The sequence below is a fragment of the Delphinapterus leucas genome, chromosome 12 (assembly GCF_059928025.1).
Source record: "Delphinapterus leucas isolate spDelLeu-1000000601 "Yukka" chromosome 12, BTC_Dleu_Yukka2, whole genome shotgun sequence".
In the NCBI taxonomy this organism is placed as follows: domain Eukaryota; kingdom Metazoa; phylum Chordata; class Mammalia; order Artiodactyla; family Monodontidae; genus Delphinapterus; species Delphinapterus leucas.
Window position 1 is genome coordinate 47,167,977 of NC_143140.1, and position 20,339 is coordinate 47,188,315.

Sequence of the window (20,339 nt, forward strand, 5' to 3'; positions counted from 1 at the left end):
GTGGTGAATCTTTTGTGTTATATGTAGGATTTATGGTGATACACACAAGGAGGTAGCATCATTTGCTGAATTCTACTAGGGTGAGAGATGAAGTTATATATACTCTACTCCAGAAACTCAAAATGTCTTTTAGCTGAGTATCTCTTATAGTAAAAAAAAAAACTTATCATATACCTCCAACACGCATATATTTGGTTATGTGTAAGTTGTGTTCTTATCCACATTAGGTACATTATAAAGTGTATATATAAAATGAATTTATATAATGATGCTGAAAAATGTAAAAAGTTTGAAAACTTTTCTAGAACCCTACTGGATAATCTGTGTTCCATGTGAGTCAGGAATGAACTGAAAAGTGTTCTAAGATCCTTGTACTATCTGTGATTTTTGATTAAGTGTATATTGTATTAGTTATCTATTGCTTCATGTATATGTTGTATTAGTTATCTATTGGTTCATAATAAATTACCCCCAAAATTAGTGGTTAAAATAACAATAATCACATATTGCCCTCGCAATTACTGGGGTCAGGAATTTGGGAGTGGCTTAGTTGGTGGTTCTGGCTCTGGATTTCTCAGGAAGTCACAGTGAATATGTCAATTAGAGTTGCAGAGGTCAATCTGAAGGCTTGACAGGGGCTGGTGGAGCCCCTTCCAAGGTGAACACTCAAAGCCAGAACCAAGGTCCTCCGGGAGCAGAGAGAAGCACGGCCAGAAGTCCTGACCCACAGAATTTTGTGCAGAATAAAGATAGTGGTTGTTTTACAGTTTGGGGGTGGCTGGCTGCACAGCAATGGAACACTGAAACAGACTTTCTTCACTCTTTTGAGCTACGGACGGCTTTGTCAGTCTGGTGCAACTTATGGATTCCTTCTTAGAATAATGCTTTCAATCTCATAAAATAAAATAAGAAGCCAATTATACTGAATACAGCTATCAAGATATCAAAAAAATTTTTGTGGTATAGGAAATGTGTGCATCTTTGCTAATGCATTAAGTAACAAGAACTAGCAACTGGTTGAATAACTACCATAATTTTGGAATAGTGACACGCATAAACAAGACATCTAAAACTGGAATGGGATATGAAAATATCTTTGTTTCTACTGGTGACAAAGTCAAGGTGCTGCTAATACTATTGCGGTTTGTAGCCTATATTAATTATTAGGTGAGTAAAATACAAAATTTCAGTTAAGGGTTAGTAAAAAATAGAGTATAATTATTTCCCCATTCAAATTCACAGACCTCTGAATTTTATCCCCAGGTTTAAAACTCCAGTCTTAAAAGAAATTTTTAGAGTAAGTTCTTCTATAATGGAGATGGAAGTTTAAGTATAAAGACAATGGGTATAGTAAGAGTTTAGCTGTTTTCTCAACTCCTACAGGATCCTTTTAATAGAAGTAATTCCAACAGCCATGTCACCTGTGACCAGCGCAACCCTTTGAAGACGTGCTGCACATGCTGTCCTACTGTGTACCCCTCTTACAGGGTGGATGAGTAGGTATCTGTGTCAGGATTCCTTTTCCTATGAATCCAGTACTGCTGTGACCATATAATTTATTATCCAAATTGGAACACTATGGGAATGAGAGGGGGGTCAAACAAATACTTCAGGAACCTGGGCATGAACCTAGACTCTCATGGGCAAATTGGGAAATATGGTCACCCTGTCTATAATTCACTGGAAGTACTGCAGCTGTTGGCAGTCACAATACAAAATCAAATGGCATATTATTAATCATATAATCTTATGTTTGCCTTTTGCTTTCGCATTCATAGCTTCCAATAGCTTTTGATTTTCTTCTTCTATTCTCAATGTCTCTTCTTTGGCTTTTCTGAAATGAAAAGGTCCAAAATTTAGTTATCTTTGGAAATTCAGATATCTCACAATATTATAGAATTTAAGGCTTATAATGGTAAAATTAAACAGTAGGTCATTTATAATATTCATTATACTTTTTACTTTATAATGTAAATGTTTAATTTACTCATACTGAGGCTAGTTAGTTTTCAGAAATATTGGGTTTTTTTTTTTGGTAAGAAAAGTTGAAATATTGTATTTTAAAAACTTTGGCTATTAATTAGGAAACCCGGAAAAATTAAAAAAGGATTGTCTAACTCCAAGCTGGGATAATTTGTATCATTTTCCCTCTGATTAAATGAGAAGTGTTCACAACATAGAGTTAAATAAAAAAAGGTATAATATAAAACTATGTATAATACAAATTTACTTTTGTATTTAAAATGTATATAAATGATGATTAAAAGACAAGAATAAAATGAATCAAACTGTTAATAGTAATTATCTCTGGATGGTGGCATTCTGAGAGTTTTAAACTTTATTTCACATTTTTTGCACTTAAAAAATTTTTCCATATGAATAAGTAGAAAATTTGTAAATTTACCTTTGTAACCAGAAAAATTATTTTCTGATTTATTTTCTTTTTAATATAGTAATGATGAAATTTAAAGAGACTTGGGATAGGGAAACAAATATCTGGAGGGAATCTGTCTTTCATTAGGGTTCAAGGACTAAACCTGCCTTAATGATGAAGACAGGTATAAGGAAAGTTAGTAAAATGATGGAGAAAGACAATATTTATTAAAAATTAAAACATGCATACCTTTGACCTAGAAATTCTGTATCTAGGAATTTAGCCCTCAAGTACTGGCATACTATTGCACAAAGAAGCATGTATAAGAATGTTGACTGCGTCTTTAAAAATAATATCAAAAAAACTGTATCAAGTATTCACAAACAGGGGACCAGTTAAGTGGAGTAGAGCCCATTCATCTCTGCAGCCCACTCTGGGGCAGTCTTCTTCAGACCGTTCTATAGGTTGGTCATTCTCTCATATTCAGTGCTTTTTTGTGTGTTCTTTTTCCCCTTTCTTTGAAAATCTTTAATATATTCTCTTCAAAGATATTACTACACCTCTCCTCCCAACAAGCGTGTTTCTTGTTAATAGGGGGTGTTCTCTCACTGTGTTCTAGATACAGTCTGTGATCCAGACTGAGGTCTTGGTGTAATTCGAGTTCTCTTTGTTCATGCCCCAGACTTCTGAGACTACTGAACATTGTTTGTGCATGCCTTCCCTACTTTGTTTTGTGTGAACTTGGCAATCCTTCTACTTAGTCAGGTAGGGCTCTTTTGCGAGACTTTCCTCATCCAAAACCTGGGTACTGTATGCTGCTGCTAAGAATCTAAGACCTGACAAGAAGGAGGAAGAATTCTGCTGCCAGTTTCTAGCTACTTCTATATACTACTTGGATAGACAGTCAAAGACAAATGGTGATAACAGAAATTATTCTGCATTTGACTCATACATTTGGAAACTGATGTTGGAAAATCTAGAATCAGCATGTCTGTAGATATGTGGCCAAAGATGTAATTCTAAATCCTGTTAATCTTATCTCTTGTCCAACCAAGCTGCAAGGCCTTTAAATGCATCCCTGACCATTTTTTTAAAAAAATTGTTTTAAATTTCATTTTCTGCAGTATATGAGAAAAAAGCAACATAGAGAAATGGAGAAAAGTCTGCTTCAACCTGGGCAAGTCTTTGCCATTAAGAAGTTTATAAAGACATAAAAATTTAGAATCAAAAGAAGTAAAAATTGATTATAGAGATAGCTCGGAAAATTCCATTCGGTAAGAGGGAGGTGAAAGTTAAGAGTTGGGAGACAGTGGAGATGTCCTTTTCCTTTAAAAAAAACCCTATAGATTAAATGTATTTTAAATTATCTACTTAAAATGTAGCAAACCTTCAGCCTAGAAATCACATGAACTTCGTTTTACTGTTATGTCGATAGCTTCATATGTTCTTAAATATTTGACTATTTCTCATACACTGGAAGAAAATTAGGTAATCCCTTAAATCCTAGCAAATTGTAGCTCCATTTGTAACAGAACTTTTAAAAGCTAAAAGTAAATGTAATAAGTTTGTAATTATTGTCTTAATACTTTTAGTCAATTTTACAAACAATTGTATTAACTAATCTAAATTATACTTTATGTATTTTCGTGTTAAGTTCATAAAGGAACGGCCAATTTAGGTGAACAATGAACATCAAATAACAAAATCCTCTGACACACAGTTATCAGTTATCCCCCACCCCCTAACAAATACCCACTTCCCAGCTCCATAATTCCTAGAGTTTAAAGAGCTCTCCTAGTCCCAGCACAAATTGCTAATATCTGAAGGGGAAAAGGAAATAACATTTGAGAAAGCTTCTATAGGTGTCATCATTAATAGTGGGAGGTTTAATGGGTTAATATAAAGAAATTTAGTTTTTGAATGTCTCAGCCTTTAACACTTGGAGAAGTAGGAATCTCAGTGGACTAATTAAAAATTTTAGTGTCTAAAGAGCTTGTTTCAGCAAGGAAGAACAATTAGCACATTAAGACACTCTTTCTTTTTATACTTTATTTTCCAGTCTGAAGAACTTGATAGTTAAAGTTTAGTCTTGACCCCAGCCATGAACAGATAGAAGTGTGTCCACATTTTGAAATGTTCTTCATTGCACCCAGATTAAAGAATAAGCTCTTGATGTTGAACCTGTCAATTATAAATAAGTAGTCTTGTTCTTTCCTTATGTAGAACTTAGGCTTTGGATTTTAATCATACCACACAAGTGTATTTTCACTTTTTATTATATTATTTCTTTCATTTGTGGATTCTAGTTAGCAAAATTATAATATTTAACTCACAGATAAACATGGTAGAAAAAAATATCTTCCCTGTGCTCATTTTTTTACAGTGTCTTTGGAAAGTAGATATTTGGTTTAGAATGTCTGATTTGGGGCTGTGAAAACAGCCACAACTCTGTACTTTAGAGATTATGGAAATATTTGTGAAATTACTGCTTTTCTTAGAATTAGAACTGGATCTAGTTAGTAGGTCACCATTTTGATGCTAAAGACATTTCATAAATATAAATTGTAAGTACATATTTAACAGCTATAAGAGGTTAATTAACCCAGTTTATTGTGCCAGGCAGATTTTACCTTGCTGCTTCTTCCTCTTTTCTTTTCTTTAGTAGTTCACCCAATAACCTTTCTAAAATCTTAGAGTCAATTTCTTGTTTATTCTCTAAATACAGTCTATTAAATAAATATTTTCCTGAAACACAAAGAGAACAATGTTAATTTTGAGGCTCTATAAAATATAGTGAGATATATTTTTGGAAATTAACAATGAAAAGATTATTTCTGTCTATATCCAAATATATTTTCCTTTAAGCATTTATTTAAATAGAGCCCAGATTCTTTAAGAGACCATCTTAAATCCTTTTTTTTTTTTTTTAACATCTTTATTGGGGTATAATTGCTTTACAATGGTGTGTTAGTTTCTGCTTTATAACAAAGTGAATAGTTATACATATACATATGTTCCCATATCTCTTCCCTCTTGCGTCTCCCTCCCACCCTCCCTATCCCACCCCTCTAGGTGGTCACAAAGCACCGAGCTGATCTCCCTGTGCCATGCGGCTGCTTCCCACTAGCTATCTATTTTACATTTGGTAGTGTATATATATGTCCATGCCTCTCTCTCGCCCTGTCACAGCTCACCATTCCCCCTCCCCATATCCTCAAGTCCGTTCTCCAGTAGGTCTGTGTCTTTATTCCTGTCTTACCCCTAGGTTCTTCATGACATTTTTTTTTCTTAAATTCCATATATATGTGTTAGCATACAGTATTTGTCTTTTTCTTTCTGACTTACTTCACTCTGTATGACAGACTCTAGGTCTACCCACCTCATTACAAATAGCTCAATTTCGTTTCTTTTTATGGCTGAGTAATATTCCATTGTATATATGTGCCACATCTTCTTTATCCATTCATCCGATGATGGGCACTTAGGTTGTTTCCATCTCCGGGCTATTGTAAATAGAGCTGCAACGAACATTTTGGTACATGACTCTTTTTGAATTTTGGTTTTCTCAGGGTATATGCCCAGTAGGGGGATTGCTGGGTCATACGGCAGTTCTATTTGTAGTTTTTTAAGGAACGTCCATGCTGTTCTCCACAGTGGCTGTACCAATTCACATTCCCACCAGCAGTGCAAGAGTGTTCCCTTTTCTCCGCACCCTCTCCAGCATTTATTGTTTCTAGATTTTTTGATGATGGCCATTCTGACTGGTGTGAGGTGATATCTCATTGCAGTTTTGATTTGCATTTCTCTAATGATTAATGATGTTGAGCATTCTTTCATGTGTTTGTTGGCAGTCTGTATATCTTCTTTGGAGAAATGTCTATTTAGGTCTTCTGCCCATTTTTGGATTGGGTTGTTTGTTTTTTTGTTATTGAGCTGCATGAGCTGCTTGTAAATTTTGGAGATTAATCCTTTGTCAGTTGCTTCATTTGCAAATATTTTCTCCCGTTCTGAGGGTTGTCTTTTGGTCTTGTTTATGGTTTCCTTTGCTGTGCAAAAGCTTTGAAGTTTCATTAGGTCCCATTTGTTTATTTTTGTTTTTATTTCCATTTCTCTAGGAGGTGGGTCAGAAAGGATCTTGCTGTGATTTATGTCATAGAGTGTTCTGCCTATGTTTTCTTCTAAGAGTTCGATAGTTTCTGGCCTTATTTAGGTCTTTAATCCATTTTGAGCTTATTTTTGTGTATGGTGTTAGGGAGTGATCTAATCTCATACTTTTACATGTACCTCTCCACTTTTCCCAGCACCACTTATTGAAGAGGCCGCCCTTTCTCCACTGTACATTCCTGCCTCCTTTATCAAAGATAAGGTGACCATATGTGTGTGGGTTCATCTCTGGGCTTTCTATCCTGTTCCACTGATCTATCTGTCTGTTTTTGTGCCAGTACCATACTGTCTTGATTACTGTAGCTTTGTAGTATAGTCTGAAGTCAGGGAGCCTGATTCCTCCAGCTCTGTTTTTCATTCTCAAGATTGCTTTGGCTATTCGGGGTCTTTTGTGTTTCCATACAAATTGTGAAATTTTTTGTTCTAGTTCTGTGAAAAATGCCAGTGGTAGTTTGATAGGGATTGCATTGAATCTGTAGATTGCTTTGGGTAGTAGAGTCATTTTCACAATGTTGATTCTTCCAATCCACGAACATGGTATATCTCTCCATCTATTTGTATCATCTTTAATTTCTTTCATCAGTGTCTTATAATTTTCTGCATACAGGTCTTTTGTCTCCTTAGGTAGGTTTATTCCTAGATATTTTATTCTTTTTGTTGCAATGGTAAATGGAAGTGTTTTCTTGATTTCACTTTCAGATTTTTCATCATTAGTATATAGGAATGCCAGAGATTTTTAAATCCTTTTTAAAAGGTGTATATGGGCATGTCATAAATAACTAAAACATAAAAAGAGGTAGTATAATATATTCTCCCCATGGAAATTATCTTTTCAAATATATTTCCTTAAGATGCAAAATTACAGAATATTCTTGGCCCCCTCATCAAAGATTAGTTGACCATTACATGTGTGAGTTTACTTCTGGGCTCTCTGTTCTGTTCCATTGGACTATGTGTCTGCTTTTCTGGTGGTACCATACTGTTTTGATTACTATAGCTTTATAGAAAGTGACAGAATAATTAAAATTTAGTTCTGCTATCTTTATGTACTTAGTATTTCCCATTTAAGGTGAAGAAGGACTAATATATAGTTTTGCCCTCAGCCTCATATATTTTTCATTTAGAAGTTACAATGCTGACTGGGATGGGGTGTTAGATTCTCAGCTCCAAAGAATAACTGTAAGGGCCTGCTGGAACATCAGGTGATCCCACATCATCTGTGGCCACCTACTCAGTGGATGGATGCCTCCTTTTGTGTACCTCTAGGTCATGAAGGGACTACTGGTGTGGTATTTGTACATAGGGAAGGTGGAGTGTTTTTCATTTTATATTTTAACTAAAAATATTATCAGCAATAAAAACTTCACTTTAAATTGACATGATAAATATTTACCAACCATTGTTTTCTGTGTCTGATAAACAGATGACTAAATCGGGTAGAATTCCTTTGTTGACTAAGACCATCCACAGTTCTTTCATAATAGGGTAGTTGTCCAGTATCCATCCTCCATACTTTGGGGCACCATAAAACCTATTCTTGTTTTCTTCAACTACCTGTGAAAAACAGCAAACTGAAATTACCATCATATCTACCCAAGTAAAGGATGCTACCTTGATATATTACTTTTGTGGACCTTAATCAAGTATCTTTTGAGTTTTTCTGACTTTCAGAAGGAAATAAAAAGAGCCACTTAATTTTAAAAGAGAAACTTAATTTTAAAGCAATAAAGCTATAAGTTTTAAAAGTTAAGAACAGGAAGCAAAAGCCTTTCTTAAATAAATATAACAATACATGCTTACTATATGTTATTCAGTATTACAGAATCCAAATCCTGATTCAGAAGGTCTAGGGTAAGGCCCAAGAGTCTGTATTTCTAACATGCTCTCAGGTGACAATGGTCCTTGGTCCACTCTTTGAGTAGCAAGGTCCTAGCCCAGTTTGCCTTTTTTAGTGACAATGCTCTTCACTTCCCTTTTGCTTTTCAGCCTTCAATGTGAAAGGCTTCTACCTGCCACCCAATAATAATAACTTCAACACAAGTATGGAGATTAGATGTGGATCTATGAATATACCAATTCTGAAGGTTTTAAACAAGTCTGTGGGCCATCAGGAAATCACAGAATATTAGAAGCCAAAGGGGAAGAAATCTCAAGAAGACTGGTGTAACTCTCTGGCCTATGTAGAATTTAAGATTACCTGCTTTTTGAATTTCCATCTGAATGAAGAGTATTTTGAAAAAAAGAATTTTAACACTTTGAAATGTTTCACATAATAGAATTGGGGGAAAAAAGCTATAATGAAGAAGTATAAGTGAAATAAGTTAGAGAAAGACAAATACTACATGATCTCACTTATTTGTGGAATCTAGAAAAACCAAATTCATAGAAACAGAGAACAGATTGGTGATTGCCAGAGACAGGGCTGGAGGTGGGGAAATGGGTGAAGGTGGTCAAAAGGTACAAACATCCAGTTATAAGATAAATAAATCCTAATCATGTAATGTACAGCATGGTGACTATAGTTAATAATATTGTAGCGTATATTTGAAGGTTGCTAAGAGAGTAGATCTTAAAAGTTCTCACCACACACACACACACACACATACACAAATGTAACTATGTGAGGTGACCATGTTAACTAAACTTATTGTAGTAATCATTTTGCAATATATACAAATATCAAATCATTATGTTGTACATTTTAAATGAATACAATCTTATATGTCAATTATATATCAATAAAACTGGAAACAATATAAATGGTTAATAAAAAATTTTACTAAGTTTCAAAGATATGAAAATTAAAACAACATCAACATATAATTTATAGTTTCCCTATCTCATTCCATTTTTTTGAAAAAAATTTAATGGCTTCATAGTATTTAGTCAAATGAATAAACCCTAATTTGTTTAATCATCCTCTTCATGTTAAACATTTATATAACTTATAATTTTATTATAACATTGTGATGATATGATGGACATCTGCATATATAAATCTTTGTCTAAGTATATATTTCTTTAGGTTAGATTCCTATAAAAAGTGTTTTTAGGTCAAAAGGAATAAAGGAATGAACATTTTAAAGGCTTTTTATATACATTGTCATGTTGCTTCCATAATGTCTACAACAATTTTCACTCCTATGTGACTATATCATTACAGCCTCACTAGTATGGATTGTTATAAGTTTTAAAAAATCTTTGCCAATTTGACAGGTAAGAAATTGTCTTTTTTCATATTTTTATTGACACTTGAACATTAAAATTTTTCAGTTAACCATTTGTATTTCTTCTTTGATGAAATAATCTGTTTACGTCTTTGTCTGTTTTTTACATTGGTATTAGATTTTCCTTGATTTGTAAGAAATCTTTATAATGAGGAATTCATGTGTCATATTTATTATAAATACTTTCCCCAGTTTGATGTTTGCTTTAAAATTTTGATTTTCATGGTATATTTTTTAAGGAAAGGGAATCATTGTTAAGTAGCATCTTCATTGAGATTTTGCTCTAAGAGTTCTTCCATGGCATTTGTGCCTAGAGTACTTGACCATTCTAAGATCATTTCAATATCACTACACTTTCTTCTAGGTAAAAACATGCCATTTTTACATTTAACAATTAATACGGAATTAATTTTGATATAAGCTGAGAATCTAAATTGTTTTTATCCTAGCAGTTAATTTTATCAACACTATTAAATAATTCTTCCTTTCCTTTTGGGTTGTGATGTAAACCTTAGTATACACTCAGCTTTTATCTATACTGAGGTCTGTTTCTGTGCCTGCTCTGTGGTTCTGTTAGTTCTTGTATGATTATCAGGCTTATAAACCACTGTAACATCACATTTTACTAGTTGGTAGAGCAAGTCTCTCTCTGTTATACTTTGCCAGACTGTTCTTACCAATTCTCAACTATTGGTTCTCCCAAATAAATTTTAGAGACATTTGTTAGTTTTCAAAATACATTGACATTTTTATTATAATTGCATCAAATCTATAAACTAATTTAAGAAAGATACCTTAATAAGATTTTGTCTTTACATGTAAGAAATTAGTAATGACCTACTTTTTAAAAATAGGTTTCCTACTCAGAGATCATGAAAACTGATGACAGGTAGAACAGTGTCCTGCATTGGTCTCTGTTCTCTTGAAAAAGACAACCTGATATGAGCTTTGATGTTAAAATCTCACGTGATTTAAACTCCCCCACAATCCCAGACTCACAGTTTACCATCTATTGACACTACTCATATTACTACATCAGAAGTGTTTTAGTAGTACTCCCTGTAGATTTGTATCCTCCAGAATAAACTCTGGAAAGAATGGAGCAAATTATCAGTGAAGGGCAAGGATGGGATGTTCACAGCGCTAAAGACATCCCTGACTTGGATATCTCCTCCTTTGGGATCCTCTGTCTCACCTCCCAGGATGAGATAATAGCCTTGACCTTCCTGACATTCCTATACCTTGTACATATCTAGTTACCACTTAGCACATGAGAGTTAATTATTGGATCCTATGTCAGCCTTTCCTACCTGACTGATAGCTCCTTAACGGAAAGAGCTATGTTTAAATCATCTTTGTGTCCCCAGGCTCTAGCACAGTAGGTACTCAGAATGTTTCTGAAGAAATAAATTGATGACAGAACAACCTGAAGAGATATAGAAGTTGAAAGATCTCTTTGGGAAGCTCAGAGGGGGATAACAACTTGCCTCGGGTAGAGCCTGGGGCTCAAGGATTTCACCCAATGTGTTACAGAGTGGTTCTATACTCTCAGAGAACATTTTTTTTCTTCTCATGATTTTAAATTACATCATTTTCAAATTACAGAGAAATACATAAGGTCATCGAATGACCAAAACTGATTTGTTCTCTTTAACTTTTGCTCTGAACGCTTACCCAAGCACTCTGTACAAAACAGATCCATATGGTCTTTATAAGCCTTCTGATTTGATATGGGTAGGACATAGTACCTGAGGCTTTATTTTCCCCTTAGATTGGAAAATCCGTGGTGTGTCCATCCATCTCCCCCATGAACATGTTCAAGGTGGCTGGATGAAATTAGTTAGCTAGGGAGCAAAATTTGTCTTGGTTTACAAATAACTGGCTCATAGATGAAAAAGTAACTTTGGTACTTGCTTCATATAAACTATCTTTTAACCAACTGGACTGAATTAAAGACAATAAAAGTTAATGAAGAATAAATGTCAAAGCTATGAAATTGTATTGCACATTTGTTGATAATTATTGAAAATTTATAAGCAACTGTTCACTGGGGTACATTACACATAACAATGTTGACTGTAAAATGCACATGAATTTGAAGGCTACAGATTTCAACACTGTCATACAGGATTCTAAAATAATTGTACATATACTAGGTTAACATTTTCTCAGTTACTGTGAAATCAATGATAAAAATAAAGAGCCTGGATTTCTTACCTCTTGGAGAACTTCGTCTAAGATTTCAGCAATTTTTTCATGTGGCTGTTCAAAGTTCATGTCCTTTGCCATTTTTACCGTCTCCTTTATTATGGAAAGAACTTCTGGATGATCTGCAGTTACCTCCTCTATCACATATTCTATTACATCTAAAGTAAAATAAATCAATAAATTAATGCCATTAATAATTTTAGTAAACAATGCTATTTGCATTAGAACATGATTGTAAATACCTAACCCAAGGAAGTACTCTTTGTGTTCCTGCAGCACATGCCCGAAAAAGGGAGAAATAGACTGGACGGGAAATAAGTCAGGAATCACAAAATAACAGAGCAGTGGCTTAAAGCCAGTGCATCAGAATGAAAGTGAATGAGGCCTGAAAAAAGTCATGTCAGGCAGGAGTCAAAACTCAGGAAGCCAGGGAGAAGACGTAGGAAACAAAGGCTTCCAGGGGTCAGGCTAAAACTTGGGCATCTAGGGAATGAGTCAGAAAACAAAATAAATACTTCCAATTATAAGCATGAAACTAAATGGGACAATAAGAGGACGGGAGGTAGGCAAGTTGGAGGGGATGGAAGAAAGGGTGGCATAGGCTGGTTTTTGAAGTGTTAAGACTTGATTCTTGTCTCATTGTGTGCTGAATGTTTCCTTACACGACTGAGCTGGCTCACAGGCTGCACCATGATGTAAACATTCATCCACTCCTGTAATGGGACATGAGATTGGCAGCTCCACCTGACTCCTCTACCTCTGCCTTTCCAATAGTGCCTCCTGAGCTGCCCCAAGGCTCTATCCATCAGGGTCTCATGCCAGAGTCCAATTGATCCTTGCCCAGAAAAACCCCAAAGGACCTTTGAAGAGCAGCTGCCTGCTGCTATCCCTGTCGTAAAGTGAGAATCTGTTCTCAGGGATAGAGAGAGCCAGCAGTTTCTGGAGAGCCAGAGTGGAAGAGGCAGGAACCCAAGATCTTCCGATAGCCAGGGAAAGAGGACATGAGGAGGCAGAAATAGCCAGGCAAAGGTACTACATGTGCCAGAAGATGCTAGTGGTCTATCCAATATCTGGTCTCCTTTTCCTTAGTAACAGAACCCTGATTTTGTTAGGGTCAGCCATGTGCCTAGCTAAAAACACTACATCTCCTAACTTCCCTTATAGTTTGGATGGCTGGTAGATAAGATGCAAGAAAAATTTGGGAAGGGGAGGCGGTGAGTCTTCTTGTTTTCTATTTAAAGAGGAACAACTCAGCTGGATGGAATGCCAATTTTTTGTCCCTTGTCTTTTCCCTTTTCCTGCACACTGATATGATGGCTGGCGTGCTAGCAGCCATCTTGTGAATTATTACAGTAGCCACATGCCAGGAATGGCAGAAAAAATAGATCTCCTATCTTCTCAATATTCTTGTTCACAAAAACAATATATCACATGTTCTTTTTTCTGTGTTCCTGCATGTCTAACTGTTCATATTATAGTAGCCTTTAAGATAAAGTAAGTGGATATTAATAATACTTTAAAAAAAAAAAGCCACACACACGTTACTCCTTCAAAATTCTAAAGGAACTATTTGTGATTTTTATATCCACAGTCTAAGAGAACCAAATTACCCAAATGTTAATTTACCTTTTTTTGAATCCAACATTAGATCTTGACTAGAGTCTTGTTGACTTCTTTGAAGTGTAGACATTTCACTTGTTTCTTTTTCATCTGTGAATAAAACTCTGTTAACACGTAAAGAACAGTATTTAAAGTGTAGGTGAATCCCAAAGAAGATTGTGGTATGGGCCCAGGGACCCAGGACTCATGTTCCCAATTTCTTAAAAAATTAAAATAACAACCATAATAATCAAATAGGTAAACATATCTATCAGCAGTAGAAAATAAAGATAATGACTTAACTTATGACAAAACCAAGAGTAATTTCAGTTTCATATAATGCCAGTGGATGTAAATTGAAAAAAAATATCAACTTTTCCCTTCCTTAGGTAACTAACAGACTCTTGGCTCCAAGAGGTAAAGGCTGTGCTTATCTCAGACACAGCGGGGAGAAAGGGTGCCTTTTACCGGGGTACACTGGCAGTGTTGGCATCCCTCCAGCAGTGGGTAGAGGCACTGATGACTGCTTCTACCTTGGACAGCTTCCCCCAAAGAGGGAACAGATAATACAAAGGAGGGGCTCCCTTTGTGTATGTATTGGTGCTGGGAATTCTGCAGCAGCAGAGATGGGGTTCCCAGATGCCACTTGGCCAAAATTTTAATTTCTGGGTCTTCTGTTAAGTGTGTGTGTGCGCATGCATGCTGGGGGAGGAGGAGTGTCAAATATAAGTTTCTGACAGTGCGCAGTTCAATTCCTACTCAGCTTGAAATAAACACAAGGCAAAGACACGTCTATCTGAATCAGGAGGAGAAACCAAATAGAAAAGATCAGCCCTACATTATATAACACAATAAATTATATATGCAATTAAAAATTAAATACAAAAAGGTCAGACCAATAAAAAAAAGAATATAAGTATATATATTAAATCTCTGGTTGAGAGGAAGACATTTTAAGCCTGAAAGTAAATGGAAGAAATCAACAAAGGGGAAGTAATGATTCGACTATGAAAATGTGAAAAATTCCTCTACTTCAAAAACAGCAAGCTGATTTAAAAGACAAACCACCCAATTTGGAAAAAAAATATGAAAAATAAGTGAGTAATATAGAAAATTTATATAGGAATCATATAACTGATACAATTTAGAAAAATGGGCAAAAGACAAAAATGGTCACCTCAGAAAAGAAGAAATATAAATGGCTAACACAGTATTAAAATACTAAACTTCAGAAATAGTCAAATAAAAACTAAAATAATATTTAAAAAGAGAAAATACTGAGGAAACTATAACATGTAGTTTGTATATTCCTGACGGGAACATAATTTGGAACAACTTTATGCAAAGCAATTTGACTGTCTGTAGCTTCATACTCATCAAACTAGTGACTCCACTTATGTCAACATGCAGACAAAACTTCATGTAGAAAATTCATTGGAAAAAAATTTACTGGAGCACTATTTGTATTAGTAGCAAAAAAATAATTTAAGTTTTCGATGTAATGAACTAGTTAAAACTATTACATATAAATAGGGAAATTGTGCAGTAATTTTAAAGGAGGGTTAAAATATTTTCTAATGAAATTATATAATTAAATGTAACATTATAAATAAAAAATAAAAATAGTTTACATTGTATGCTCTTGATCATATAAATGGAAAAGTTTTATAAGGGTAAATAGCACTAAATGATAACATTTCATAGCTACAACTTTGGGTTTATGATGCTCTGATTCCAACCCATTAAAGGAAGCAGTGAGCTTTTAAGAAAATTTATTATTGTATGATAATAATTGTGTCACGTCTGGAAACATACAAAAAAATTTGGGGGGCGTTCTAACTGTATTAGACTTGCTGGGTTCTATTTTCTTCTTCATTCTGGTAAATCTATTTCTGTTCTACAGCTGCTCAGTTTAAATCTGTAAGAGAGAAGCTAACTCTTTTTCTCTTAAAGTTTCCAATTTGAGGGAGGGGGTGGGTAATTTTAAGCTTCAATATAAACATGATAAAATATGGAATAAATGGGAATAAGATCCACAAGCATGGCATTAGCAGCTCGTTTTGTGACCGTCTTTATCATCTGACTTCATTTTGGCTTCTTCACTGTCCTCTAAAGAGCTTTCTCTTTGGGATTCAAGAGTGAACACTGCAGTGAAAGAATAATGCGCTTTATCAGCTAATCTGTTTATATTAGAAAAGATTTGGCTAATAATATTAGCAACATTTTCTTTATCATCTTCATCAAATGACAGATGCAACTCTTCTGAGCTTTTATATGCATCAGTTGGGAACTCATTTTCCTTCCTTTCAAATTCTCTTTGAGGGTCTTTTGAAGTTGACTGGGCTGAAAGATAGTAATTGGCTGTGTTAGCAAAAGGTAGCTGGGGGTAGGTAGACAGCCTTGGGCGTGTGAGTTCTGACTCAGTCAGTGTGGTTTTGGTGAATCATTTGGTCTCCTTGTCTAAGCTTCTACTGGGCAAATTGAGGATAATTAAACTGAAAACATCACTGCAACATTAACTGAGATAATGGGTGTAAACAATGAACTTAGAAAAAGCTTGGCACACAGGAAGCCTGCTCCATATTAGCTGCCATCCTCTGTATTATTATATAATTTTCTGTCTTAAAAAACCTCAATATTCTCCACTGACAAAATTTCTTAAAAATATATTGGAGTGTGTGATGAATTGGGAGATTGGGATTGACATATATACACTAATATGTATAAAATGGATAACTAATAAGAACCTGCTGTATAAAAAAATAAAATAAAATTCAAAAATTCCAAAAAATATATATATATAGGAGTAAAACCCCTAGCAAACAAATTCCAATTTTTTAAATGTTAAAAGGGGTTAACCTTATTGTCAGATTTGGAATAATTAGTGAATTTGAAAAGAGATTTAGGTTTGTAGCATATAAGAGATATCATCTATTTCTATATTCCAGTGAGAAAAGGCAATTTGTGGAAAGATGTAAAATCTGTGATATCATGCCACAATTTGATGTGAAAGGAATCACTACAGACTCCGAGAAACATTACAAAACACTGTTCATCCTCCAGAAGCCCTGCTTCCTCTCTCCATCCACGTTTCAGTTAAATGTTCCCTCTTCAGAGATGTCTTCCCTGGTTATCTTAACACTGCAGTGCCCCTACCCCAATCACCACCTGCCCGATTACTGTGTTATATATTTTTTCTATCTGTTTACTTTTCCCCCCCTCTACCCCCCATTAAAATGTAACCACCTCAAGGACAGGAGCTTCAAGTGTCTTGTTCACCTCTGTTGCTCAGGGTCTAGAATCATGTCTAATACAAGAAGGTACTCAAGTGTTTTTGAATGAATTAAAGAATTCATTTTTGAATGAATTAACAAATGCATTTTATCCAGGCTCAAACAGATTGAGTAACAAGCCATCTTAGTAGTCTGGATCAATACTTCTCAGGCTTTAGTTTGTGAGTTGTCCAAGAGTATTTGTTTTTAATTTTGGTCTTAATTTTGAAGATAATATGATAAACACATAAATTCATTCTTTTTAACATCTTTATTGGAGTATAATTACTTTACAATGTTGTGTTAGTTGCTGCTCTATAAAAAAGTGAATCAGCTATATGTATACATATATCCCCATATCCCCTCCATCTTGTGTCTCCCTCTCACACTCCCTATCCCACCCCTCTAGGTGGACACAAAGCACCGAGCTGATCTCCCTGTGCTATGCGGCTGCTTCCCACTAGCTATCTATTTTACATTTGGTAGTGTATATATGTCAATGCCACTCTCTCACTTCATCCCAGCTTACCCTTCCCCCTCCCCGTGTCCTCAAGTCCATTCTCTGCATCTGTGTCTTTATTCCTGCCCTGCCCCTAGCTTCATCAGAACCTTTTTTTAAGATTCCATATATATGTGTTAGCATACGGTATTTGTTTTTCTCTGACTTACTTCACTCTGTATGACAGACTCTAGGTCCATCCACCTCACTACAAATAACTCAATTTCATTTCTTTTTATGGCTGAGTAATATTCCATTGTACATATATGCCACATCTTCTTTACCCATTCATCTGTCAATGGACACTTAGGGTGCTTCCATGTCCTGGCTACTGTAAACAGAGCTGCAATGAACATTTTGGAATATGACTCTTTTTTAATTATGGTTTTCTCAGGGTATATGCCCAGTAGTGGGATTGCTGGGTCATATGGTAGTTCTATTTGTAGTTTTTTAAGGAACCTCCATACTATTCTCCATAGTGGCTGTATCAATTTACATTCCTGCCAATAGTGCAAGAGGGTTCCCTTTCTCCACACCCTCTCCAACATTTATTGTTTGTAGATTTTTTTGATGATGGCCATTCTGACTGGTGTGGTGATACCTCATTGTGGTTTTGATTTGCATTTCTCTAATGATTAGTGATGTTGAGCATCCTTTAATGTGTTTGTTGGCAATCTGTATATCTTCTTTGGAGAAATGTCTATTTAGTTCTTCTGCCCATTTTTGGATTGGGTTGTTTGTTTTTTTGATATTGAGCTGCATGAGCTGCTTGTATACTTTGGAGATTAATCCTTTGTCAGTTGCTTCATTTGCAAATATTTTCTCCCGTTCTGAGGGTTGTCTTTTGGTCTTGTTTATGGTTTCCTTTGCTGTGCAAAAGCTTTGAAGTTTCATTAGGTCCCATTTGTTTATTTTTGTTTTTATTTCCATTTCTCTAGGAGGTGGGTCAGAAAGGATCTTGCTGTGATTTATGTCATAGAGTGTTCTGCCTATGTTTTCTTCTAAGAGTTTGATAGTGTCTGGCCTTACATTTAGGTCTTTAATCCATTTTCAGTTTACTTTTGTGTATGGTGTTAGGAAGTGTTCTATTTTCATTCTTTTACATATAGCTGTCCAGTTTTCCCAGCACCACTTATTGAAGAGGCCGTCCTTTCTCCACTGTACATTCCTGCCACCTTTATCAAAGATAAGGTGACCATATGAGCATGGGTTCATCTCTGGGCTTTCTGTTCTGTTCCATTGATCTATATTTCTGTTTTAGTGCCAGTACCATACTGTCTTGATTACTGTAGCTTTGTAGTATAGTCTGAAGTCAGGGAGTCTGATTCCTCCAGTTCCGTTTTTCTTTCTCAAGATTGCTTTGGTTATTTGGGGTCTTTTGTGTTTCCATACAAATTGTGAAATATTTGTTCCAGTTTTATGAAAAATGCCATTGGTAGTTTCATAGGGATTGCATTGAATATGTAGATGGCTTTGGGTAGTATAGTCATTTTCACAATGTTGATTCTTCCAATCCAGGAACATGGTATATCTCTCCATCCGTTTGTATCATCTTTAATTTCTTTCATCAGTGTCTTATAGTTTTCTGCATACAGGTCTTTTGTCTCTTTGGGTAGGTTTATTTCTAGGTATTTTACTCTTTTTGTTGCAATGGTAAAGGGGAGTGTTTCCTTAATTTCTCTTTCAGGATTTTCGTCGTTAGTGTATAGGAATGCAAGAGATTCCTGTGCATTAATTTTGTATCCTGCTACTTTACCAGATTCATTGATTAGCTCTAGTAGTTTTCTGGTAGCACCTTTAGGATTCTCTATGCATAGTACCATGTCATCTGCAAACAGTAACAGGTTTACTTCTTCTCTGATTTGGATTCCTTTTATTTTCTTTATTCTCTGATTGCTGTGGCTAAAACTGCCAGAACTATGTTGAATAACAGGGGTGAGAGTGGGCACCCTTGTCTTGCTCCTGATCTTAGAGGAAATGCTTTCAGTTTTTCACCACTGAGAACGATGTTGGCTGTGGGTTTGTCATATATGGCCTATATTATGGTGAGGTAGGTTCCCTCTATGCCTACTTTCTGGAGGGTTTTTAAAATAAATGGGTGTTGAATTTCGTCGAAAGCTTTTTCTGCAACTATTGAGATGATCATATGGTTTTTATCCTTCAATTGGTTAATATGGTGTATCACATTGATTGAGTTGTGTATATTGAAGAATCCTTGCATTCCTGGGATAAACCCTACTTGATCATGGTGTATGATCCTTTTAATGTGCTGTTGGATTCTGTTTGCTAGTATTTTGTTAAGGATTTTTGCATCTATCTTCATTAGTGATATTGGCCTGTAGTTTCTTTTTTTGTGACATCTTTGTCTGGTTTCTGTATCAGGGTGATGGTGGCCTTGTAGAATGAGTTTGGGAGTGTTCCTCCCTCTGTTATATTTTGGAAGAGTTTGAGATGGATAGGTGTTAGCTCTTCTCTAAATGTTTGATGGAATTTGCCTGTGAAGCCATCTGGTCCTGGGCTTTTGATTGTTGGAAGATTTTTAATCACAGTCTCAATTTCAGTGCTTGTGATTGGTCTGTTCGTATTTTCTATTTCTTCCTGGTTCAGTCTCAGAAGGTTGTGCTTTTCTAAGAATGTGTCCATTTCTTCCAGGTTGCCCATTTAATTGGCATATAGTAGTAATCTCTCATGATCCTTTGTATTTCTGCACTGTCAGTTGTTACTACTCCGTTTTCATTTCTAATTCTGTTGATTTGAGTCTTCTCCCTTTTTTTCTTGATGAGTCTGGCTAATAGTTTATCAACTTTGCTTATCTTCTCAAAGAACCATAGTTTTATTGATCTTTGCTATTGTTTCCTTCATTTCTTTTTCATTTATTTCTGATCTGATCTCTATGATTTCTTTCCTTATGCTAACTTTGGAGCGTTTTTTTGTTCTTCTTTCTCTAATTGCTTTAGGTGCAAGTTTAGGTTGTTTATTTGAGATGTTTCTTGTTT

General features: G+C 35.2%; 1 protein-coding gene across 1 annotated transcript in view; it reads right to left on the minus strand.

Moving 5' to 3' along the window:
* The window catches only part of AK9 (adenylate kinase 9), a 114,027-nt gene that overhangs the window by 58,974 nt on the left and 34,714 nt on the right, over positions 1–20,339 (minus strand). The window contains exons 13-18 of the mRNA XM_089921932.1: positions 15,640–15,915; positions 13,600–13,683; positions 11,983–12,131; positions 7,936–8,092; positions 5,005–5,119; positions 1,758–1,834 (exon numbers count right to left, since the gene is read on the minus strand). Coding sequence (XP_089778058.1) covers positions 1,758–1,834; positions 5,005–5,119; positions 7,936–8,092; positions 11,983–12,131; positions 13,600–13,683; positions 15,640–15,915 — 858 coding nt within the window. The remainder of the gene's footprint in view (positions 1–1,757; positions 1,835–5,004; positions 5,120–7,935; positions 8,093–11,982; positions 12,132–13,599; positions 13,684–15,639; positions 15,916–20,339) is intronic.